Genomic DNA, 18,515 nt, shown 5'->3' with positions numbered 1-18,515 from the left:
TTACCTTAAAGTTTTTTTGCTGCTTTTATTAGATCTTGGCTATATGCCATGTGCCGTGGGATTGAGCATGATCCAGTTAAACCCAGGAAACTACCTAAAACCATTGGCTGCAGCAAGAACTTCCCAGGAAAGACGGCTCTGGCTACTCAGGAGCAGGTAGGCAGGCCTTCTTGAACATTGCCTCTTTTAAAGGGGTTAGGTTTTGGTAACTGCAGGACATTTAATAAGTTAGATGGAACCTTGCTGTTGTAAAGTAGGAAGGGGTGTGTGTGTGTGTGTGTGTGTGTGTGTGTGTGTGTGTGTTGAAAATTGAGCTTTATGTATTATATTTTCCATCCAAAAAGAAATAAAATGGAACTAAGTGAAATTCGAAATGAAATTTCTTTTTTTTTTTTGATAGGTGGTAATGTGGAAGGCCTGGGATATTATGCCCCAAGTTTGTGTGTGTTATTTTTCTCACAGCTGAAACGTGCCTGAAGTTCACCTGATGGCATGTCAGCCAGAAAAGAAAATGAAAATCTTGAGCTAGGGCAGGTCAGAAAAGGTCTATGATCTGGTGATCCCTTGGTTATGGAGGAGACTTTATTGTACATTTACATTTGTGGGAGAACAGAACAAATCCTCCATCTAGTATTATAACAAACCTAGAATTTTTAAATTTTTAAAGATTAAAGTCTCAACACTTTTTTAGGTACAATGGTGGCTTTTGCAATTAGCCCATGAACTAGAGGAGAGACTAATCAAGGACCGAAATGATGTAAGATTTTCTTTCTTTATTCTTGGGGTGAGCTTTGGGATTTAAATACCAGTTGTTGCTTACCTGGAGAAGTAGTAGAGACAAAGATACAGAAAGATACCAGAGGGCGCCTGGGTGGCTCAGTGGGTTGAGCTGCTGCCTTCGGCTCAGGTCATGATCTCAGGGTGCTGGGATAGAGTCCTGCATCAGGCTCTCTGCTCAGCAGGGAGCCTGCTTCCTCCTCTCTCTCTCTGTCTGCCTCTCTGCCTACTTGTGATCTCTCTCTGTCAAATAAATAAATAAAATCTTAAAAAAAAAAAAATACCAGACTAGGAAATCTTTTATGTCCTTCCATAAAACTCGACATGATCTTTGAAAGCCTAGATCTGTGAATATATGAACTGACTACCCCATCTCCCTCCTTACTATTTGCCTCTACTCTTTGGGATATTTCTTATTTAATCTCTCCTGCAGTCCTGAATATACAGTGGATCTTCTTCAAAGTACAGAGCCATTAAATAGGGCATTCAGGGATTAGACTATAAATTATTGGAACTTAAACACAGTCCAGGTGACAGAGAAGTACTGGCAGTTTTAGAGATAGAGTATGAAGTCAAAGACTTGACATCTGATGATTAGTTTCTTTATCCTTTCCTTTTAAAAAAAATAGCTTTATTGGGGTGCCTGGATGGCTCAGCTGGTTAAGCATCTGCATTCAGCTCAGGTCATGATCCCAGGGTCCTGGGATCGAGCCCTGTGTCGGGTTCCCTGCTCAGTGGGGAGCCTACTTCTCCCTCTCCCTCTCTCTCATTCTCTCTTTCAAATAAGTAAATTTTTAAAAAAAATCTTTGGGAAATAGCTTTATTGATTATATATTTTACATGCCATAAAATTCACCCATTTACAGTATACAGCCCAGTACTTTCTACTTAGTATATTTCAGAATTGTTCATCCATTCCATAATCAATTTAAGAACATTTCATCACCCAGAAAAGAAATCCTGTACTCATTAGCAGTTACTCACCCAATCCTAGGCAACCACTAGTGTGCTTTGTCTTCATAGGACTTACTATTCTGGACATTTCACATAAGTGGACTAAGGCAATATGTGGCCTTTTTGCTGGCTTGAAGTCTTTTGGTTAACATAATAGTTTCAAGGCTCACTCATACTGGCACATGTATCAGTATCTTTTGTCCTTTTATGAATGAATAATACTCTATTATATGGATATACCATATTTTGTTTATCTATTCATCAGTGAATGGATATTTGAGTTGTTTCTGCCTTTTGGCTATTATGAACCATGTTGCCATGAACATTCATGTACAGATTTTTGTGTAGACATATGTTTCGTTCCTCTTAGGTATATACCTAAGATTAGAATTGGTGGTTCACATGGTAACTATATTTAGCATTTCGAGGAACACCAGACTGTTACTGTGCTACATTATATTCCCAGCAATGTAAAAAGGTTTTAATTTCACTATATCCTGTTACTTTTTCTTATTTTAGCCATCCTAGTGGGTGTGAAGTGGTATCTCATTATGGTTTTTAGGTGCTTATTGGCAATTTTCTTATCTTTGGAGAAATTTGTCAAGATCCTTTGCCTGTTTTTGAAGCGGTTTGTTTCTTCATTACTGAGTTTTAAGAGTTCTCTATATATGCAGGGTATAAGTTCCTTGTCAGATCATTTGCAAATATTTTCTCCCATTCTGTGGGGTTTTGTACTTTCCTGATGGTATTATTTGATACGTTCTCTCATATTTCCACATCTAGGAGTCCTACAAGTCAACAACTGTACTGTCAGATATCACCCACAACTACCTGTTTGCCCCTTGTCAGCTGAATTGGTGGTGATGAATGTTTGTTCTTCGGTGGGCCACTTAAAGAGGGAGAGGATCCCAGTTCTTATGGGCCTACTTGCCTTTGCTCACTAGGTGTCGCTTTGTTCTCATTTCTCCTTATAAGCCTTCATAGGCTTTCAAAGCCTTAAAGTGGGGCTTTTCTTCCCACTTTGTATCTAATGCAACATAGTAGGGATCTGTATCTATCTTTCCAGAAATTCATGTCTTTAAGCTTAAAAGGACTTTATGCCAAAAGTAATTCTGGACGTGTAAGATCCTTGTCACTTCATTGTTTAAAGTATTAATTATGTTTATTTCCAAACCATTCTGTCACCCTGGTTCTTGTAATTTCCTCCTCACACAGTTCAATATATAGAATCCAGATGCTCACAATAACTTCAGTTCTGGTCTCAATCCTTTTATACCCACAGAATGACAGGGTGGCCACCCAGTTGGCTGTGATCATTCGTGTACAGGGAGACAGACGTCTCAGCAGCACACGCCGCTGCTGTGCTCTTACCCGCTATGATGCTCACAAGATGAGCCGTGATGCGTTTGCTGTCATCAGGAACTGTAACACTTCAGGAATCAAAACTGACTGGTGAGTCGATATCTAGCTTGTCTTCTCAGAAGACACTTATACCCTGACTTGATCTAAAATTCGTGGGTATACAGCTTTCCAGCAAGAGTACGTTCTTGGTAGTGAATCTAGCTAGGTCCTACTAGGTCACAGAAAGGAATGGCAGAGCACAACAGAAACACCAGAAACAAGGCAGCTCAGCTACCGCTTCTTTGCCTACATGTGGCGCATTCCAGTTCTCAGGGGTGGGTTTCAGAGGCAGAGTAAACCAATATTATCCCCACCTCTGCTGCAGTCAGAGGGAAGGGCCAGTTGCATGTGTGAGTATGGAACTCAAGTTTCAAGAATACATTTGGCAACTTCTCTCTCAATACTTGACTGTTCTATCTTAGAACTTGATAAGATTATCTTAAAACACTTGAAAATGAAAGTGACCTGTATTTATTGATAGTCTCAATTTAACATCCCAGCTCAATCACAAGCTCCACTGGTATAATACTGAATGTCATATTAAATTTTACTTCATTTAGTAATGAAAAATAACTAAATATATCATTGGAATGTGTTCATTTATTGTTCTGATATTAATGATTTTCAGTATTGGATTCCTCTGTTGATTTAACATTGCTTGTTACATTGAAAAAAGTACTCCTAATTCACAATGGAAATATAATTATGTGAGAAACATAAATTGGTTGCTTACTTACAGGTCTGTATTGAAGATGATAAAAGTTTAACCTGAAACTAATGCAACTCAACAATAAATAAATAAATAAACAGACAACAAAAGTTTCATTGAACACTACGTTAATTGCTTATCTATCTATGTGGGTACTACTATTGTATGTGCAGACCTACAATATGATGGGGTCGCTAAAGTTGGAATCTTTGTTCTTTGTGTAGAATAATTTGTTTAGCTTCTACTTCCTGGTACATGTGTTTATTTTCAAATACTGAAACAGTTTCACTGAACTAAATGATAAATTTATCATTTATAAATTTGTGTTCATATGAAACAGACTCTAACAAATACTTACCAGGAGTGTGAAACCTATTGAAAGGGAAGCATCAAATTATCTGATTCTAAGACTGTTCAAAAGCAAGAAACCAGAGAACAGTGAGATACTGTCCTAACAGTTTTAAAAAGGCATTTACTCTTTACCACATTAAGGTACTAATCTGTATATAAAAGCACGTTTTACCTTCTGAAATACAACTTATGTGAAAATTATTTTAATAATTGACATAATAAGTAACTCTGGCATGAATTTCTTGAAATGTTTCTGAGACTAGGATAGGTAATTCCAGTTGTGGGATTTCATTCTCTAGAAATTCAAGTTGAAAGTTTGTCAGAATGAGGGTTAGGTGGTACCCTTTATAGAAACAGAATGGGTAACAGGATTTTTTTCAAGAGACTTACAGTCTAAATATTCTAAAGTTTTTTTGTTGCCCTGAATAAAATTTCTTGCCTCGATCCTGAATTACAATTGCTATTATGTATCTTCTGATATATCTTATGAATACCTAGCTGCCAGGGGATCCATTTTGTATATCTGACCTGGTTAGGTGTTCACCAGGTCAGCAGCTCCCAAGGTGTGATCCTGAGCCAGCAACACCAGCATCACCTAGGAACTTGTTAGGAAGGCATATTCTCTGCCTAGTCCAGGTCTACTGAATCTGTATTAATCTGATGCCCTAAAATTTAAGAACACTGCAGTAATAGTTTCCTCCTGTGGCACAATCATAATCCCAGTCATTTACAAACTGTATCTGTGACCTGGTACTAATCTTCTTCCTTTACTTTCTATACAGGTCCCCTCCCCTCACAATGGTCTTCCTCTGTGCTACCAAATTCTCCACCTCTGCCCCTTCATCTTGCACAGACATCACCACCTTCTTGAGCAATGACCCAAGTTCTCTGCCAAAGGTGCCAGTTACCAGTTCAGAAGCTAAGACTCCCTGTGGCCCAGCAGTGACAGCCACTAAGAAACCAACCACTTCTCTGGAATCATTCTTCCAAAAAGCTGCAGAAAAGCAGAAAGTCAAAGAAGCTTCACTGTCATCTCTTACTGCCACTACCCAGGCCCTCGTGAGCAATTCACCATCCAAGACCTCCTTACCTTTCCAAACCAGTCGCGCTACGGGAACTGAGCCCTTCTTTAAGCAGAAGAGTCTAATTCTAGAGCAGAAACAGTTTAGTAATTCTTCAGTTTTCTTCCCTCCACAATATCCACAGTCTAGCCCTCAACAGTTAACAAACTATCTTCCAACAGAGTATCCAGATTGCACCCCTGTCTGTCAAGCAGCACTGAAGCTAGGATCCTCTGAAACAACTCCTACAGAGATGGATTTGGCCCAGAACAGCCCAAGCAGGCTTGCTTCTTTAGCTTCCAGCTATGCTCTGGAGGTGGCTCAGAAATCAACTATTACCCCAAATCCTGTGGCATCTGAGGACCAAATACCCTGTGAGAAGTGTGGCTCTCTGGTACCTGTATGGGAGATGCCGGAACACATGGACTATCATTTTGCATTGGAGTTACAAAAATCCTTTCTGCAGCCCCACTCCTCAAACTCAGAGGCTGTTCCTGCCAGTTCTCCTCAAAGCAAAAGAAATCCCAAGAGCCCTTCAGCCTCCAGCAATAAACGCCCTAGGCCTGACGGCATGCAGACATTGGAATCATTCTTTAAGCCATTAACACACTAGTGCTGCCCTCAGGCTTGCTGCAGGGTTTTAATATTTTACCTGTAAACTAGATGGAAATATGCTCACTTTGCAAGGAAATCCGTAACTTCATGAAATTTTTAGTAAGAGATTAACAGTCCAGTTAGATGCTGACTTAAAACCCCCATCTCTTCACATGTATGGATTCCAATTCCACTGCTGACGGAGATGTAAAAACTGACTTTATCTTGCAGAGATAAAACTGCTTTGAGTTTTTAATCATTAGAGTTTAGGGAGGCAGTGTCAGAGTACAAATATGTGGGCCTTGAAGCCTAGGAGAGACACTTTCCTCACTTTTCCTCATCTATACAACTAATAAACTTTATAGATTATGGGAGATTAAGGAAATGTATTTAGAGTATGTGGCTTAAAGATGGCACAAAAAAGCTGAGTGAGAAAAAACATTTTTAAACTTTTCCCCAACCTCTGCGACAGGGGCAGTTCAGATAATGATTTTGACCAATATTTGAGGTTTGAGAATGTGAGGTGAAGACCTAAAGTGGTAACTGGTTTAGGGCAGGGCTCTATACACAGAAGCTGCTCAATAAATACTGAATTTCATACAAGAATATCCTTTTATGGCCACAATTTTAGCCACTGGCCATTCTACCTCTTACAATTGGTCTAATGTAGCATCAAATTAACAGACCAGTTCAAGAACTCTGTTTAGATTAGTTAAGTCACGATCAGAACTAGATCATGTCTAGAATCATACTAGGCAGAGTGTGATTTTGAGGGTCATCAGAGAACTTATTAGAAATTGTCTCAGCCTCACCTCTACCCTTGCTGAATCAGTATCTGTACATTAATAAGATTCTCCACCGTGTTTTAAAAACACTGATCTAGAAGATACTATGGCCAGCCAGGTTTGTAGGGCAATGACATTTCCTTAAACGCTGAAGTACAGATTTAAGAGGTAGTGCTTGGCTTTCAGGGTCACTGGCCTGTTCTTCATCTCTTACCTTCTGATGTTTGAATATTGAGCTTAAGGTTTACTGTAGCTTTCTGCACTTGTCCATGTTTATAGTACTGTATTCTTAATCTGCTTTCTTCTATGTGGAAAATCAGCTTTTTTGATATGTGAAACCTTGTGTTACATAGAGAACCCAACTGCAGATGAACTGAACTAGGTGGTGTTGGGGGAAGTGAGTAGGAAGAATGGTTTATGTATCCCCCCTCTCATACATCACCCACCGCTCTTCAAACTTATTTATAAATTGGGAGTCTGTATTTAGTTTGAAGAAGAAGAGGGTAGCATCTGAAAAACACTGTAGCAAAAAAATTACTTCTTCCTTCAAAAATATTTTCCTCTTGTAGCAGTTGAATAATGTGTACATGGCCCTTTTCCTACAAGATTTGTAGTTTCTAGAAGGCAAGAATTCTCCAGTGTCTTGCACATAATAGGTGCTTGATATTTACTGGATGAAACATGCATATTAAGTAATTTTAGATGATTACTAGGACTAAGAGTGTAAAAATGTACATGCTGCTGGTTTGGGGGAGGGTGACTGCTTTATGTATCTTTTTATCCTCCTAAATGTTTCATTAATGTAGCAAGGTATAGCTCACTGGTTCCTGAAGATGTCTTATTAAATACTGTTATCAGGGGCACCTGAGTGGCTCAGCCGGTTAAGCCTCTGCCTTTGGCTCAGGTCATGATCTCAAGGTCCTGGGATCGAGCCCCACATCAGGCTCTCTGCTCAGCGGGGAGCCTGTTTCCCCCTCTCTGCCTGCCTTTCTGCCTACTTGTGATCTCTGTCAAATAAATAAATAAATACTGTTATCAGGGGATGCCTGGGTGGTTCAGTCAGTAAAGCGGCCAGCATTCAGCTCAGGTCATGACCCCAGGTCCTGGGATGGAGTCCTGTATCAGGTTCCCTGATCAGCAGGGAGCCCACTTATCCCTCTGCCTGCTGCTCTCCCTACTTGTGCATCCCCCCAGACAAATAAATGAATAAAGTCTTTAAAAAAATACTGAGATAATTTCCTAAAATTTCCTTACTTAATTCAGTGAAAAGTTAATAATAATTTAAAAAAAAGAACCTAAAATGAAGCAATACCTCTCCTTCGGGCACTATACAGATTAAGTGGAACAAATTTTGAACACTTTGGTTGATTGGAAAGAGTCCTATAGAAAAGCAATGTGGTAGAAACTGGTTTCATTGGACTTAGAGGCCAAGGCAGGTGGGGGAATGGGTAACTAGTAATGACAATACCAGCAGCATCCCTTTTGTTTCCTTAGAAATGCTACCCCTGCCCCAGCATACCAGCAATCAGCCTATAGAGGGGACAGCAGACAGATATGCAAAGGTCAGTGCCTGGCGAAAGTTACAGGACCATTTTGCTGAATACAACCTTCTTTCATAGCTGTTTATCAGCACTGCATAGAGAGAAGTAAACAGCTTTTAGTCCCCAACACAGGAGGAAGGGGAAGTTCTTCAACCAGAGGCTTCTTACAGTAGCAAGTTAAGCCACAGATATTTTTAAAAACAGCAGAGCTCGAATAGTTAGGGAGGCTATTACTTTAATACTCAGAACAGGGGCGCCTGGGTGGCTCAGTCAGTTAAGCCTCCCACTCTTGATTTCAGCCAGGTCATGATCTTGGGGTCTTGATATCAAGCCCTGTGCCAGGCCCCACTTGGGAGATTTTCTTTCTTTGTCTCTCTCTCTCTCTGTCCACACCCCCACCCCCATCAGCTGCCCGCTAGCACGTACTTTCTCTCTTAAAAAAAAAAAGAAAGAAAAATACCCTAGAGACAGAATGCCTTATGGGACTTTCCTTGGGCCACATTTATCATTAAATTTCTTTTGTAAGGATCTGTACTCAAAACGCAGTCCCATAAAACATGACAGTACTCTGAATACAGAAACAGGAAGAAAGGACTAAGGTTTGGCCTGGCGGCCCTCAGAGCTCCAGAAAGCTAGCCAGTTCAGGCTATGCAAAATTCACTTCTCGTGATCTTGCATTGCTAGGGAAAGCACGAGGGCCAGATTACCCGGACTCTAAGATCCATTCTTAAGTAGCTGGCAAGCTAATCTCCAAATCTCTGACACCACGCAGAAGCAGAGTCCTCACCACTGCGACCACAGCTGGGGCCCAACTTCTCAAGGAGGGGGTGGTTACTTATATCAGCTGAAAAAGGAGCAGTTTCACTTTCTAGTCTGCTCATTTGAGAGCTATGCAAATAAGCCAGAACAGCCAGGTCACAGTAGGGGAACACTGATCAAATAGGAGGGAGAGGAAAGAAAGAATGCTCCATGAGATACCAGATGGGTTCTCTCCCCATTCAGGGCTCAGCAGTGTTAGGGTTTCCCTTGTCTAATCCTGAAGAGGAATCTAGCTCTGGAAGCTGAGCCCGTATCTTAAGCATAAGCACAGTATGTTCAATAAAACATTTTTTATTCTGTACAATATATATGTGTGTATTTAAATATATATATGTGTGTGTGTGTGTGTGTGTGTGTATAAATGTACACATATATATACACACAGGTATGCAGAGAAACCTGAACCAACAAATCCCTGAGTCCGGGGAACCCAGGACATTTACAAAGGGAAAGGAGGGAGTCCATGCCCTAAAAGTGTAGGAAATATGGCAACATCTTTCCCTTTCCTCCAGGTTCCCTGCAACAGAGGGAGGACTTATATGGGAGCAGGAACGGGGGGCAAGGGTGGCAGGATGAGGAGCTGTGGGTCAGATCCCCAGTCACTAGTGTGGGAAAGTAAAACACTGATTCAACATCAAAACCAACAAATCACTGCAGAGGAGGGGACAAGACTGATTGACATGCAGCTGACCTTCGGTACGCCAAACCTGAGCTTGGCAGCCCCACGCCTGGGTCAGCATGACAAATAGCACCTGTGGGGCCTATGAAGCAGAGAAATGGGAAATGGCCCTTGAGTGAAGAAGGGAAAGAAGACAAAGCTGAGGAACAGACCTCATGTCTCAGCACAACGTGGGAGCACTGTCCCTATGCCATTTCTTCAGACCCCAGGCCACCAGATGGCCAGGAGCAAATGTCTTTCATCCACAGTCAAGTAGAGATGGGCAACTTACATGGCCTTTAGAAGAGGTATAGAAAAAGGTGTGTTCTCGAGGACCACCCCCAGGTGTTGTGACAATTCCTGAAGTGGAGGGACCGCACTGGCGAATCATGCCCAGTCTAGACAGTGGGGTCAAGGTGGCGCTGGTCAGCTCCCTCCAGTAGACAGGCCACGGGGTTGCCAGGGTCGATGAGCCAACCAGATGGACACACAGCTGATGAGCACTGCCCTGAATTCTCCTGTCTTCTCCCTCAGGACTGCCCCTCCCTGGCCACACCGAACTTGGCACCTCTCCAGAAAGGTGGCAGGGAGCATGGGGCAGAGTACCGGTCTCTCCCTCTCCTATTAACACACAGAGCCGCCAACAGCGGGCAGCATGGCAGATGTCACCTTATATATTGTAGGGACAGCAGTGGAGCTGTGCCCGCCTGGAGGACTTCAGAAGCCCATGTTGGCCTGGGCCTCTCCTGCTGCAATGGCTTGTACATCAGTGACATGGCCGATGCCCTTGGTGACACCCTCCCGGAACAGCAGCTTGGCGCCCACCTTCAGGTACTCTGGGTGTTTCAGGAAGCGGAAACGTACCACTGCCTTCTCCCCTGTCCGCAGCTTGTCCTGCAGCAGATAGGCCATCACTGGTCCTGGAGAGGGCCTCCCATCTGGTTCTCTATCAGCCTGGGGTCTCCACCCCCCAGGGGGCCAATCAGGCTTCTACCCACCCAGAGTGGGGCTCTGTCCCCTTTGTGGGATCAGGGAGTTCTCTGGGAGTATGGGGCCTGGCCTCCTTCCTTTCTGGAGGCAGAATTCTAACCTTTCCCTGGAAAAACAGCATGGCTGGGGCCCTCTCACCTTGGCATGGATCTTCTCCACCACTGCTGTCTGACGTACATTGCCCACATGTACCGTCACCTGGAAGCCTCGCCGGAACGTGGTGGCATGGAACAGCAGGACTATCTCTGCCTCGAACACTGAGCAGATGGTGGGATTCATCTCGGGGCTCACCATCACCATGCCCTGGGGAAGCATAGCCCCGGGACCAAGGGCAAACCTTGCATTAGTTTCTCTTCCCCCCACCACCATCCCACCCTCTCCAGCTCCTGACCCTCTTCCTCTAGGGCTTTAAACACAAAAACCTCAGAAGCCAATACTCAAAACTCTCCACTTAGAAGCCTTCCTTACTCCTTCCATTTCCTCTAATCCTTCTTTCTAATGCTTAGTGTTTCTAGACTCCTGGACATTCAGGTTGCAAGACAACATTCTGTATTTCAGTATTCTGAGTATTCTAAGCGCTTTTCATAATCTACATAACCTGCTTCTTGGGTTAGAGACTGTTCCCTCTGAGTTCCTCTGAAACGTCTTAGGTGCTTCTCAAGCAGCCAGTCTCCTCTTTGTGCTCCCTCTCCAACCCATCCTCCCACCTCACCTTCCGAAGAAGTGCGCGGTCAAAGTCCCCGAGGGCCAGCGTAGCAGCCTGACCAGCTCGCAGCACGCGGCAGGCAGAGCGGTTCCGCTGGATGCTGCACACCCGCAGCTCCAGGAAGCGGCCATCGTCCGTGGGGCCCACCACCAGCTGGTCCCCCTCACGGCAAATCCCGCTGCAGCCCAGAAGGCAGGTAGCACGGCATCAGTCCAGCCCTCCCCCCAACCCTCGCCACCTGCTTCTCTTCAAGGGTCACCCAGAACAGTCTTTCCCTCTAAGCAGACTTCCTCCGTGGGGGAAAAGAGGGCTGGGGAGGAGGCCCTAGCTCAAGCTTTGGACTCTAACGGCTCACCTAACCTAGGAAGGCCTAGGAAGGCCAGTAGTGATGGCCAAGAGGGACCTAAGGCTTTGACACTAAACACACCCTACGCTTTGAAAAGAGTCTTAAGAGATCTCTCATTTCCCGACGTGGAAATGACATCAAGTGATAACAACTGGGGCTCAAGGCCCACACTTCTCCCCCAGGAGCCTGGAGATTTTGAGTTCACACCAATACTATTTCTTCCCTCTGAGTCAACAGACTAGCTTTCTCCAGCTCTTGTCATGGTGAAAGCCCGATCCAGAAACAAGCACATCGTTTAGATGGGCTCTGTACAACTCAAGGTCTCCTTAAGGCCATGATTGAGTGTAGGGGTATGTGAGGGCTGAAGGGGATGGGGAGCAAGCAAAGCAACTCACCTGGAAAGTGTCCCTCCAACAACTGTCCCCACCTCTGGTACTGTGTAAATTTCGTCCACCTGCAGCCAAAGGAAATGCGACCAACAGCCAGCCAAATAGGGCAGGCAAGTCCAAAATCTCTAAATAGGCTCAGGGCTGTCAGGATTAGTCCCTCCCCATTGTCCAACTCACGCCCTGTTCAGGTGGCCAATTACCTGGAACTCCGTCAGCTGCTGCATGAGCTCCTCCTGCTCTTTGCTATTGGTGAGTGGTGGCAAGATATTCAGAAAGACTTTAAGCAGGTCCAGACTCTCTCCAGACACACTGGACAGTGTGAAGATAGGAGTGATACTGTAGATGGAGGCATGGAATGGACAGATGAGGAAGCTTCTAACAGGAAGCAGAGGCTAGAGTTCCCTGCATGCAATGGGGAGCTTCTGGGGCAGGAGCGGGGACAGCGTGCAGGGGTACCTCTCTCCTATCTGCTAACCTTGTCAGGAGCTCTTGAGTTCTCTCTCTGTGAGCCAGCCAAGGAATGTGGCTCACGAGACTCACCCCAGAGCCCAAGGCAGAATGCCTGGCACAACACTCCATCTCCTGGGTCCCGGGCACCAGCAAGCCTCCAGGCTGGCTAGCACAGACTCCCTCCCAAATTCCCACCCTAGAAAACCCACAGAAATGTGCCAGAACTGGTCTGGCCACACAGTGGCCTTCCCTGCGGATCAGGGCTCTGGAGTGAGAGAGGCTCACTTGGGTGACTGGGCAAACTGCTGAGCTGCAGTGACAGCGTCATCCTCAGAGGTGACCAGCATGGGAACCTTGTGGCAGCCAGGCTGTTTGAGGACCCGCTCCAGCTGGCGTACTGTCCTCTCCACTGTGGTCTTGGCACACAGGTCCACCTTGCTGACCACGATGAAGAAGGGCACTTTCAGGGCCAGGGCCAGCCCCAGATGCTCCCTCGTGGTGCCGGCTGCCTCAGAAAAGAGGGGCGGACAGCAAGGGAGAAGGGTGAGAATGTGGGTGGGAGCAGAGGGAACAGGAGAGTTCATCTGCCTCTCAGATTCAAGGATCCTTGGGGTGAGAGAGTCAGCCACCCCCTCCAGCCCCGTCCCTGTCCCAGTGCCTCGTACCAATCCCAGTGTTAGCACTGACGAGGAGCAGGGCACAGTCGGGACAGTAGGAGGTGAGGCCGAAGATGGTGGTGTGCAGGTACTTGTGGTGGCCTGCCAGGTCGATGAAGGTGATCATCTTGGAGCTGCTTTCACAGATCTCTTCTGCCGTCCGTGAGTCACTGTAATTCACCACCTGGCCCAGAGCCCAGGGCTCTCAGTGTCCCCGGCCAGCCTCCCCAACCCTTTAAGAGTTGCCAGGACCTAAACCAGTCACTGGGTGACCCTGCCTCCTACCCCTGAGCCCCGAATCTGATTTAATCCAGCTGGTTCCCCATGTGTTTTCTAATGGGACAGAGTTTGTTCACTGCCCTCAGGGTCGTCTTCTACACTACTCCAGAAAGTCTCCGCACTCTGCCCTCGGGCTCTGTCCTTCACCACTACCATCCCATCCTCGGGGTCTGGCCCCACTGGGTCCCGCTGATTGCAAAGCACCTCTCCCTTGCTGTTAAAGCCCAGGATCTCGAAGCTGATGCTGGAGGTTCGGCCAGACTGAATCTCATGCAGGTGACGGAAAAGGTTGAGCCGAGCCCGGCCCCGCCCATTGTCCAGCTCTCCCTGGGTCAGGACTCCAAGCAGAGTTGACTTCCCTGAGTCCACATTGCCCAGGACGGCCACACGGAGGTCTAGGAACTGTGGATGAATTGCGAGAGGTAAGGGCCCCATATCCCTTACATCTCTCCACGGATGGGTCCACTCCTTGGGGACCAAATAATAACCTGGACATGCTCCCAGGTTCCCAAGTCTGGGACCCTCCTGAGGAGCAAGGGCATGAGAGGTCACGGAAGGGTGTACACTCACCTGCTGGTTGTCAGGGACCTTTCGTACCAGCACTTCGGTAATTTTCCGGGGCATGTCGCTGTCATAATCCACTTCTCGCTCCCGGAGAATTGTGATATCTGCCCCGACCCTGTCACAGCAAGGCCACAGCTGCCACATCTCATCTGTACTCTCCCGTGCCACCCCCACCCTCCAGCCCCACTCTGAACCAAATGGCCTTCCTATACCTCCCAACACCAGACTTCACTTCCTACCATGCTCCAATCTATCACACATCCTTTTAAACAAACAAATCTTAAATCAAAAAAGCCTTGGTCCAGGGGTGCCTGGGTGGCTCAGTGGGTTAAAGCCTCTGCCTTCAGCTCGGGTCATGATCCCAGGGTCCTGGGATCGAGCCCCACATCGGGCTCTCTACTCAGCGGGGAGCCTGCTTCCCTTCCTCTCTCTCTGCCTGCCTCTCTGCCTACTTGTGATCTCTTTGTCTGTCAAATAAATAAAATATTAAAAAAAAAAAAAAAAGCCTTGGTCCAATACGGAGAAGCCCTCCCCACTTCAGCCCTTTGTCAAAAGAAGTCAGCAGGAAGAAAGGCCCTCCTTGGCCCCTTAGGCCTGAGGTGACTGGGACTCACAGGCCTTCTCCAAAGTTAGGGGAAGAGAACCAAGGGGGAATGGGACACATACTTCTCTGCCATCCGGTGCAGGGTCTTGAGGGACGCCCGCATCTCCTCCTCAGCCAGCCCCACCAGCAGCCCATTGTCCTCTACCCCAATCTGGTAGACGGCCTCTCCACGGCCCTCCTGGAGCCGCCACTTCATCTGTGTCACCAGGTGCTCAAAGCGGTACTGGGATGGATTCACCAGCTTCAGCTTAGGACAGGTGAGATGTCATAAGAAAATTGAGTCAGAGATGTTCCTCCTAAACCCACAGGCTCCCTACCTGTCCTGCTGTAAGGATCAGAACCTTCCCTTCCCACTTAAACCCCCTCATCCCTGGTCTCCTCTAACAGTGAGTCCCCCTCCAAGAAAATGAGGTACAGAGCCTTGACCCTGAGCCATATCCCTATATATCATGGGTTTGGAAGGATCTCAGAAAAAAATCACCCCATACCAGCAAGGACAACCTGCCCCTCCCCAGCCTAAGACTCACTTTATATTCGATGTTTCCATCTTCAGCCTGAAAAGAAACAGAAAGCAGTTATGATGCACAGTCCTGACCAACCTCTACATCCCTCTGATTCCTGCTGAGGCCCAGGCAGCTAACAGCAGGAACCTCAGAGGCACCGGCTCAGACATAAACCCTCTACTCAGTCCCAAAGGACCTCTCTGAAGGAAAGGCTAGTGAGTCACCCACGTGAGCCAGAAACAGAACCCAGTCCTTCCTTTCTTTGATTACTGGTGGTTTAGTCTTTCTAGTAGATTAAGATCACCCCTTCCTTCTCCCTGGGGCCTCAAACTGTTGTCCCCAGAAGTCTAGTTTGCCCTGGGTTGCTGAGGTCATTCTTTGCCACTGGTCTGGGAGACACCATTTCCTTCCTGCCCACCCCTCTTAGCTGATGTCACCAAGAGTAGAGGCTGCAAGAGGTTCTGGACCAGGGCCAAAGGGTGAGGTCAGCACTGGTCACTATAAGCCTGACGAGAAATGAGCCCAGGTAAAATGAGGGGCAGGGCACCAAAGTTGGGGCTGAGATGAAGAGAAGAAACTCAGGAAATGCAACAAAGGGGACAGACTCCATAAACCAGATTCACATGCCTCAGTTGCAAACCCGAATCCACCCACACGACCTTCTCTACATCTTCCCTCCATCAGGTGACCCACCGCTGAAGAAACCTGTTGCCTGAGCCTTCCCCTCTAGGGTGCAACGGGATAAGAGATTTGCTTGTTCTGCCTGTCCTGAATTTTGGCACTCCTCTTTCCTGGCCATTTCTGTCTTTTCATTCCTTCCTGTCATCATTCCATCTCTTCATGGCCCTCTGACTCCCAGGCTCTAACAGGTCTTCACCCATAATCTCTACCTCATAGAATAAAAGGGAGATCTTTTCCCATTAGCAAAGATCCTCCTTTCTATCAACTTGCTAAATGAGAAGAATTAGGATGGGTGGCTTCAGAAAAGTGGTACAAGGATGATGGTCTAGGCCAATGGTTTTCAAAGCATGATCCCAGGACCAGTAGCATGAGCACTGCCTGGGAACTTGTAAGAAATGCAGAGTGTCAGGCCCACCTCTGACCTACTGCATCAGAAATTCCAGGGGTGAGGCTGCAATCCTGGTGATTCTGAGAAATGCTAAAGTTTGATAACCACCGGCTTAGGCTCTTCCCCTAGGTCCTCCTTTCCTAAGAAGGATGAAATAGCATAGGGATAGATGGGGCGGGAAGCCATCCCCACTTCCTCATAGGACAAAGGGCAAAAGGACTTAAGCCTGACTGTCTTTCGTCTGTTTTTATGTGTGTGCATACTACTCAGGGATAGAGACGGAACATACTACTCTTTTCCCCAGTACTCCCCTCCTCCCCTGTGGAACAAGTTTAAAAAACTCTGCTGCCTCCTCATCCCAGGTGCAGTCTCCCTTCTGTTGCAGCAGAAGGATGAGGCCAGGGCATTCTACTTTGCTCTCTCCAAGGGGATGAACGTGGGATCCCTTTTCCCTACTTCTCCTCCTGGGGTTACTGGATCAGAATGGGGGGATCCTCCCTCCCCACTCTTCCTCCCTGGGGTCCTGACACCAGACAGAAGGTCCTCCCTGGGGTCCTGGGACCGGAAGGAAGGGTTCTCCTCTCCCCTCCAATGTTGTGACACCGGAAGGGGGTATCAATTCCCTCTACCCCGCCTCCCTAGAGTCCCGGGACCGGAAAGAGTGGTTTGCTCTCACCCGCCACTTCTCATGGGGCTCACCTCGGGGGGCAGGTACGGAGGGTTGTTGGCTTTGCCCCCTCTGTTCCTTCCGTTCTTCTTTTTCCCCTTTGGGCCCCCGCAGCCGCTGCTGCCGCCGGCCCCCCTAGCCTTAAGGGTTCCGCCCACGGCCGGGCCCCCTCCGGGCCGGCAGCAGCCGCCGAACAGCTCCGATACCCGCGAGTCCATTCGCCGCTGCCGCCAGCCCCCCGCCCGGCCCCTCCCCCCCCGCCACCACAGCCGCCGCCACCGGGGCTACCGCCCCTACAGCCGCCGCCGCCCCTACTGCCACCACCGCGTCCGGCCAGCCAGAGGAGAGCGGGGTGGGGCCCTGCACAGGCCACGCCCCCACCCTGCTCTGGCCCGGGGTCGCGTCAGAAACAGCCGCGGGGCACCACGGGAGATAGAGTCCTCAAGCCTGGGACTTCCCTTAAATGAGCTCTCCGATGCCCTACAACTCCCAGGACGCATTGCAGCTCAAGGTGCCGCGGCGTGGCTTCGGGGCGTAGTCAAGGAGCGCGCCTTTGCGCGCAAAGGCCTAGGGGAGCTGTAGTCCGATTCCCAATCTCCGCGCTGTAAGCGGGTCTGTTTCTAGGGCCTCGTTAGGGGGAAGTTTAGAGCCCCACGGCCTGGAGGTTGGGCAGTCACCCGAGGCGGAGGGCTTACATCAGAATCAAGCTTTGTGGGCGCTCCTTGGTTTGGCTTCTTAGCGAGATGCCAGACAACAGGTTTTGGACCTGAAGAGCTGCAAAATTCAGGGCGACTGGTCCCTCCAGCCGGCTGGCTCCGCCCCTGCCTCAGTTTCTTCCCCGACAGCCGGCGTGCCGTCGGGGTGAGTCAGGGCGAATGACAGGGCGGAGGCAGATGGTGGTTAGCCTAATTACAGCTGTTTATTGTTGCGATGATTATGCCACCTTTACCCCGTAGTCACTACCTTATTGCCAGCTGGCACCCTCCGGGGGCTGGTTTTAGCAACCCGAGACACCGCGGTGCCACAGACACGAGGCCCGAACCCATAAACCAGCCTTGCAGCCTCAGGGCTACGAGGATGCTGGTAGAGAGTATTACCCCGCCCCTTTGTTTTGAAGCAGAACCAATCCCAGCCCAACGAGTTTAGTTTTAAAATAGCCCTGTCCGTAGGAGGGGTCTCGTCCCTACTTGGGGCGGGGCTGGGGCTCGGGTTACGTCAGCCACTGCTAGGGCTGTGGCTGGGAGAAGTAGCCGGCAATGGAAAGTTGGCCAAAAACCCAAGGGATTACTGACTTTTGACTTTCCTGCCAAGCCATCTCTCTTGCTCTGTAGGGCCCTTGCGGTCGACAAAGAGTAAACTCACGCAGCGACAGAAACCAGTGCACAAGAGAGTGCACAAGAAAGGCAGAGTGGAGAAGCCGCTAGTGTTGCTGGGCTGGGAGTCAGGACGCCAGGGTTAAATTCCTAGCCCCATGGCTGTCTCATGATTCACCATTCACCGTATGTCCACTTACCCTGTTTCCCAAACATTGAGATGCTCTCACACAGCCAAAAAATAAAACGACCCTTCCCTCCAGACCTGTTTTCCTTGGAAAACTAGAAGCAACGACAGTGACCTACCTCTGGTGATCCTTTCAAGGGTT

At 47.7% G+C, this 18,515-nt stretch overlaps 2 protein-coding genes across 3 annotated transcripts in view; one reads left to right on the top strand and one right to left on the bottom strand.

Moving 5' to 3' along the window:
- POLH (DNA polymerase eta) overlaps positions 1-7,858 on the top strand; it is a 35,911-nt gene extending 28,053 nt beyond the window's left edge. For both annotated transcript variants that reach the window (XM_059400376.1, XM_059400378.1), the window contains 4 exons: positions 33-156; positions 692-757; positions 3,014-3,183; positions 4,975-7,858. In XM_059400376.1, coding sequence (XP_059256359.1) covers positions 33-156; positions 692-757; positions 3,014-3,183; positions 4,975-5,866 — 1,252 coding nt within the window. In that variant the 3' untranslated portion in view covers positions 5,867-7,858. The remainder of the gene's footprint in view (positions 1-32; positions 157-691; positions 758-3,013; positions 3,184-4,974) is intronic.
- A 1,409-nt stretch (positions 7,859-9,267) lies between these two features.
- On the bottom strand, positions 9,268-17,131 carry GTPBP2 (GTP binding protein 2). The gene is made up of 12 exons (XM_059400379.1): positions 16,906-17,131; positions 15,162-15,188; positions 14,697-14,881; positions 14,037-14,145; positions 13,671-13,868; positions 13,197-13,371; positions 12,817-13,036; positions 12,282-12,417; positions 12,088-12,146; positions 11,353-11,524; positions 10,779-10,943; positions 9,268-10,544 (listed from the first exon to the last, which is right to left on the bottom strand). The coding sequence occupies exons 1-12, from the start codon at positions 17,089-17,091 to the stop codon at positions 10,368-10,370; spliced, it is 1,809 nt and encodes a 602-aa protein (XP_059256362.1). The 5' UTR covers positions 17,092-17,131; the 3' UTR covers positions 9,268-10,367.
- Between the last annotated feature and the right edge of the window lie 1,384 nt (positions 17,132-18,515).

Source organism: Mustela nigripes, chromosome 5 (genome assembly GCF_022355385.1).
Source record: "Mustela nigripes isolate SB6536 chromosome 5, MUSNIG.SB6536, whole genome shotgun sequence".
Classification (NCBI taxonomy): Eukaryota; Metazoa; Chordata; class Mammalia; order Carnivora; family Mustelidae; genus Mustela; species Mustela nigripes.
This window is presented reverse-complemented; position numbering and strand designations above follow the sequence as displayed.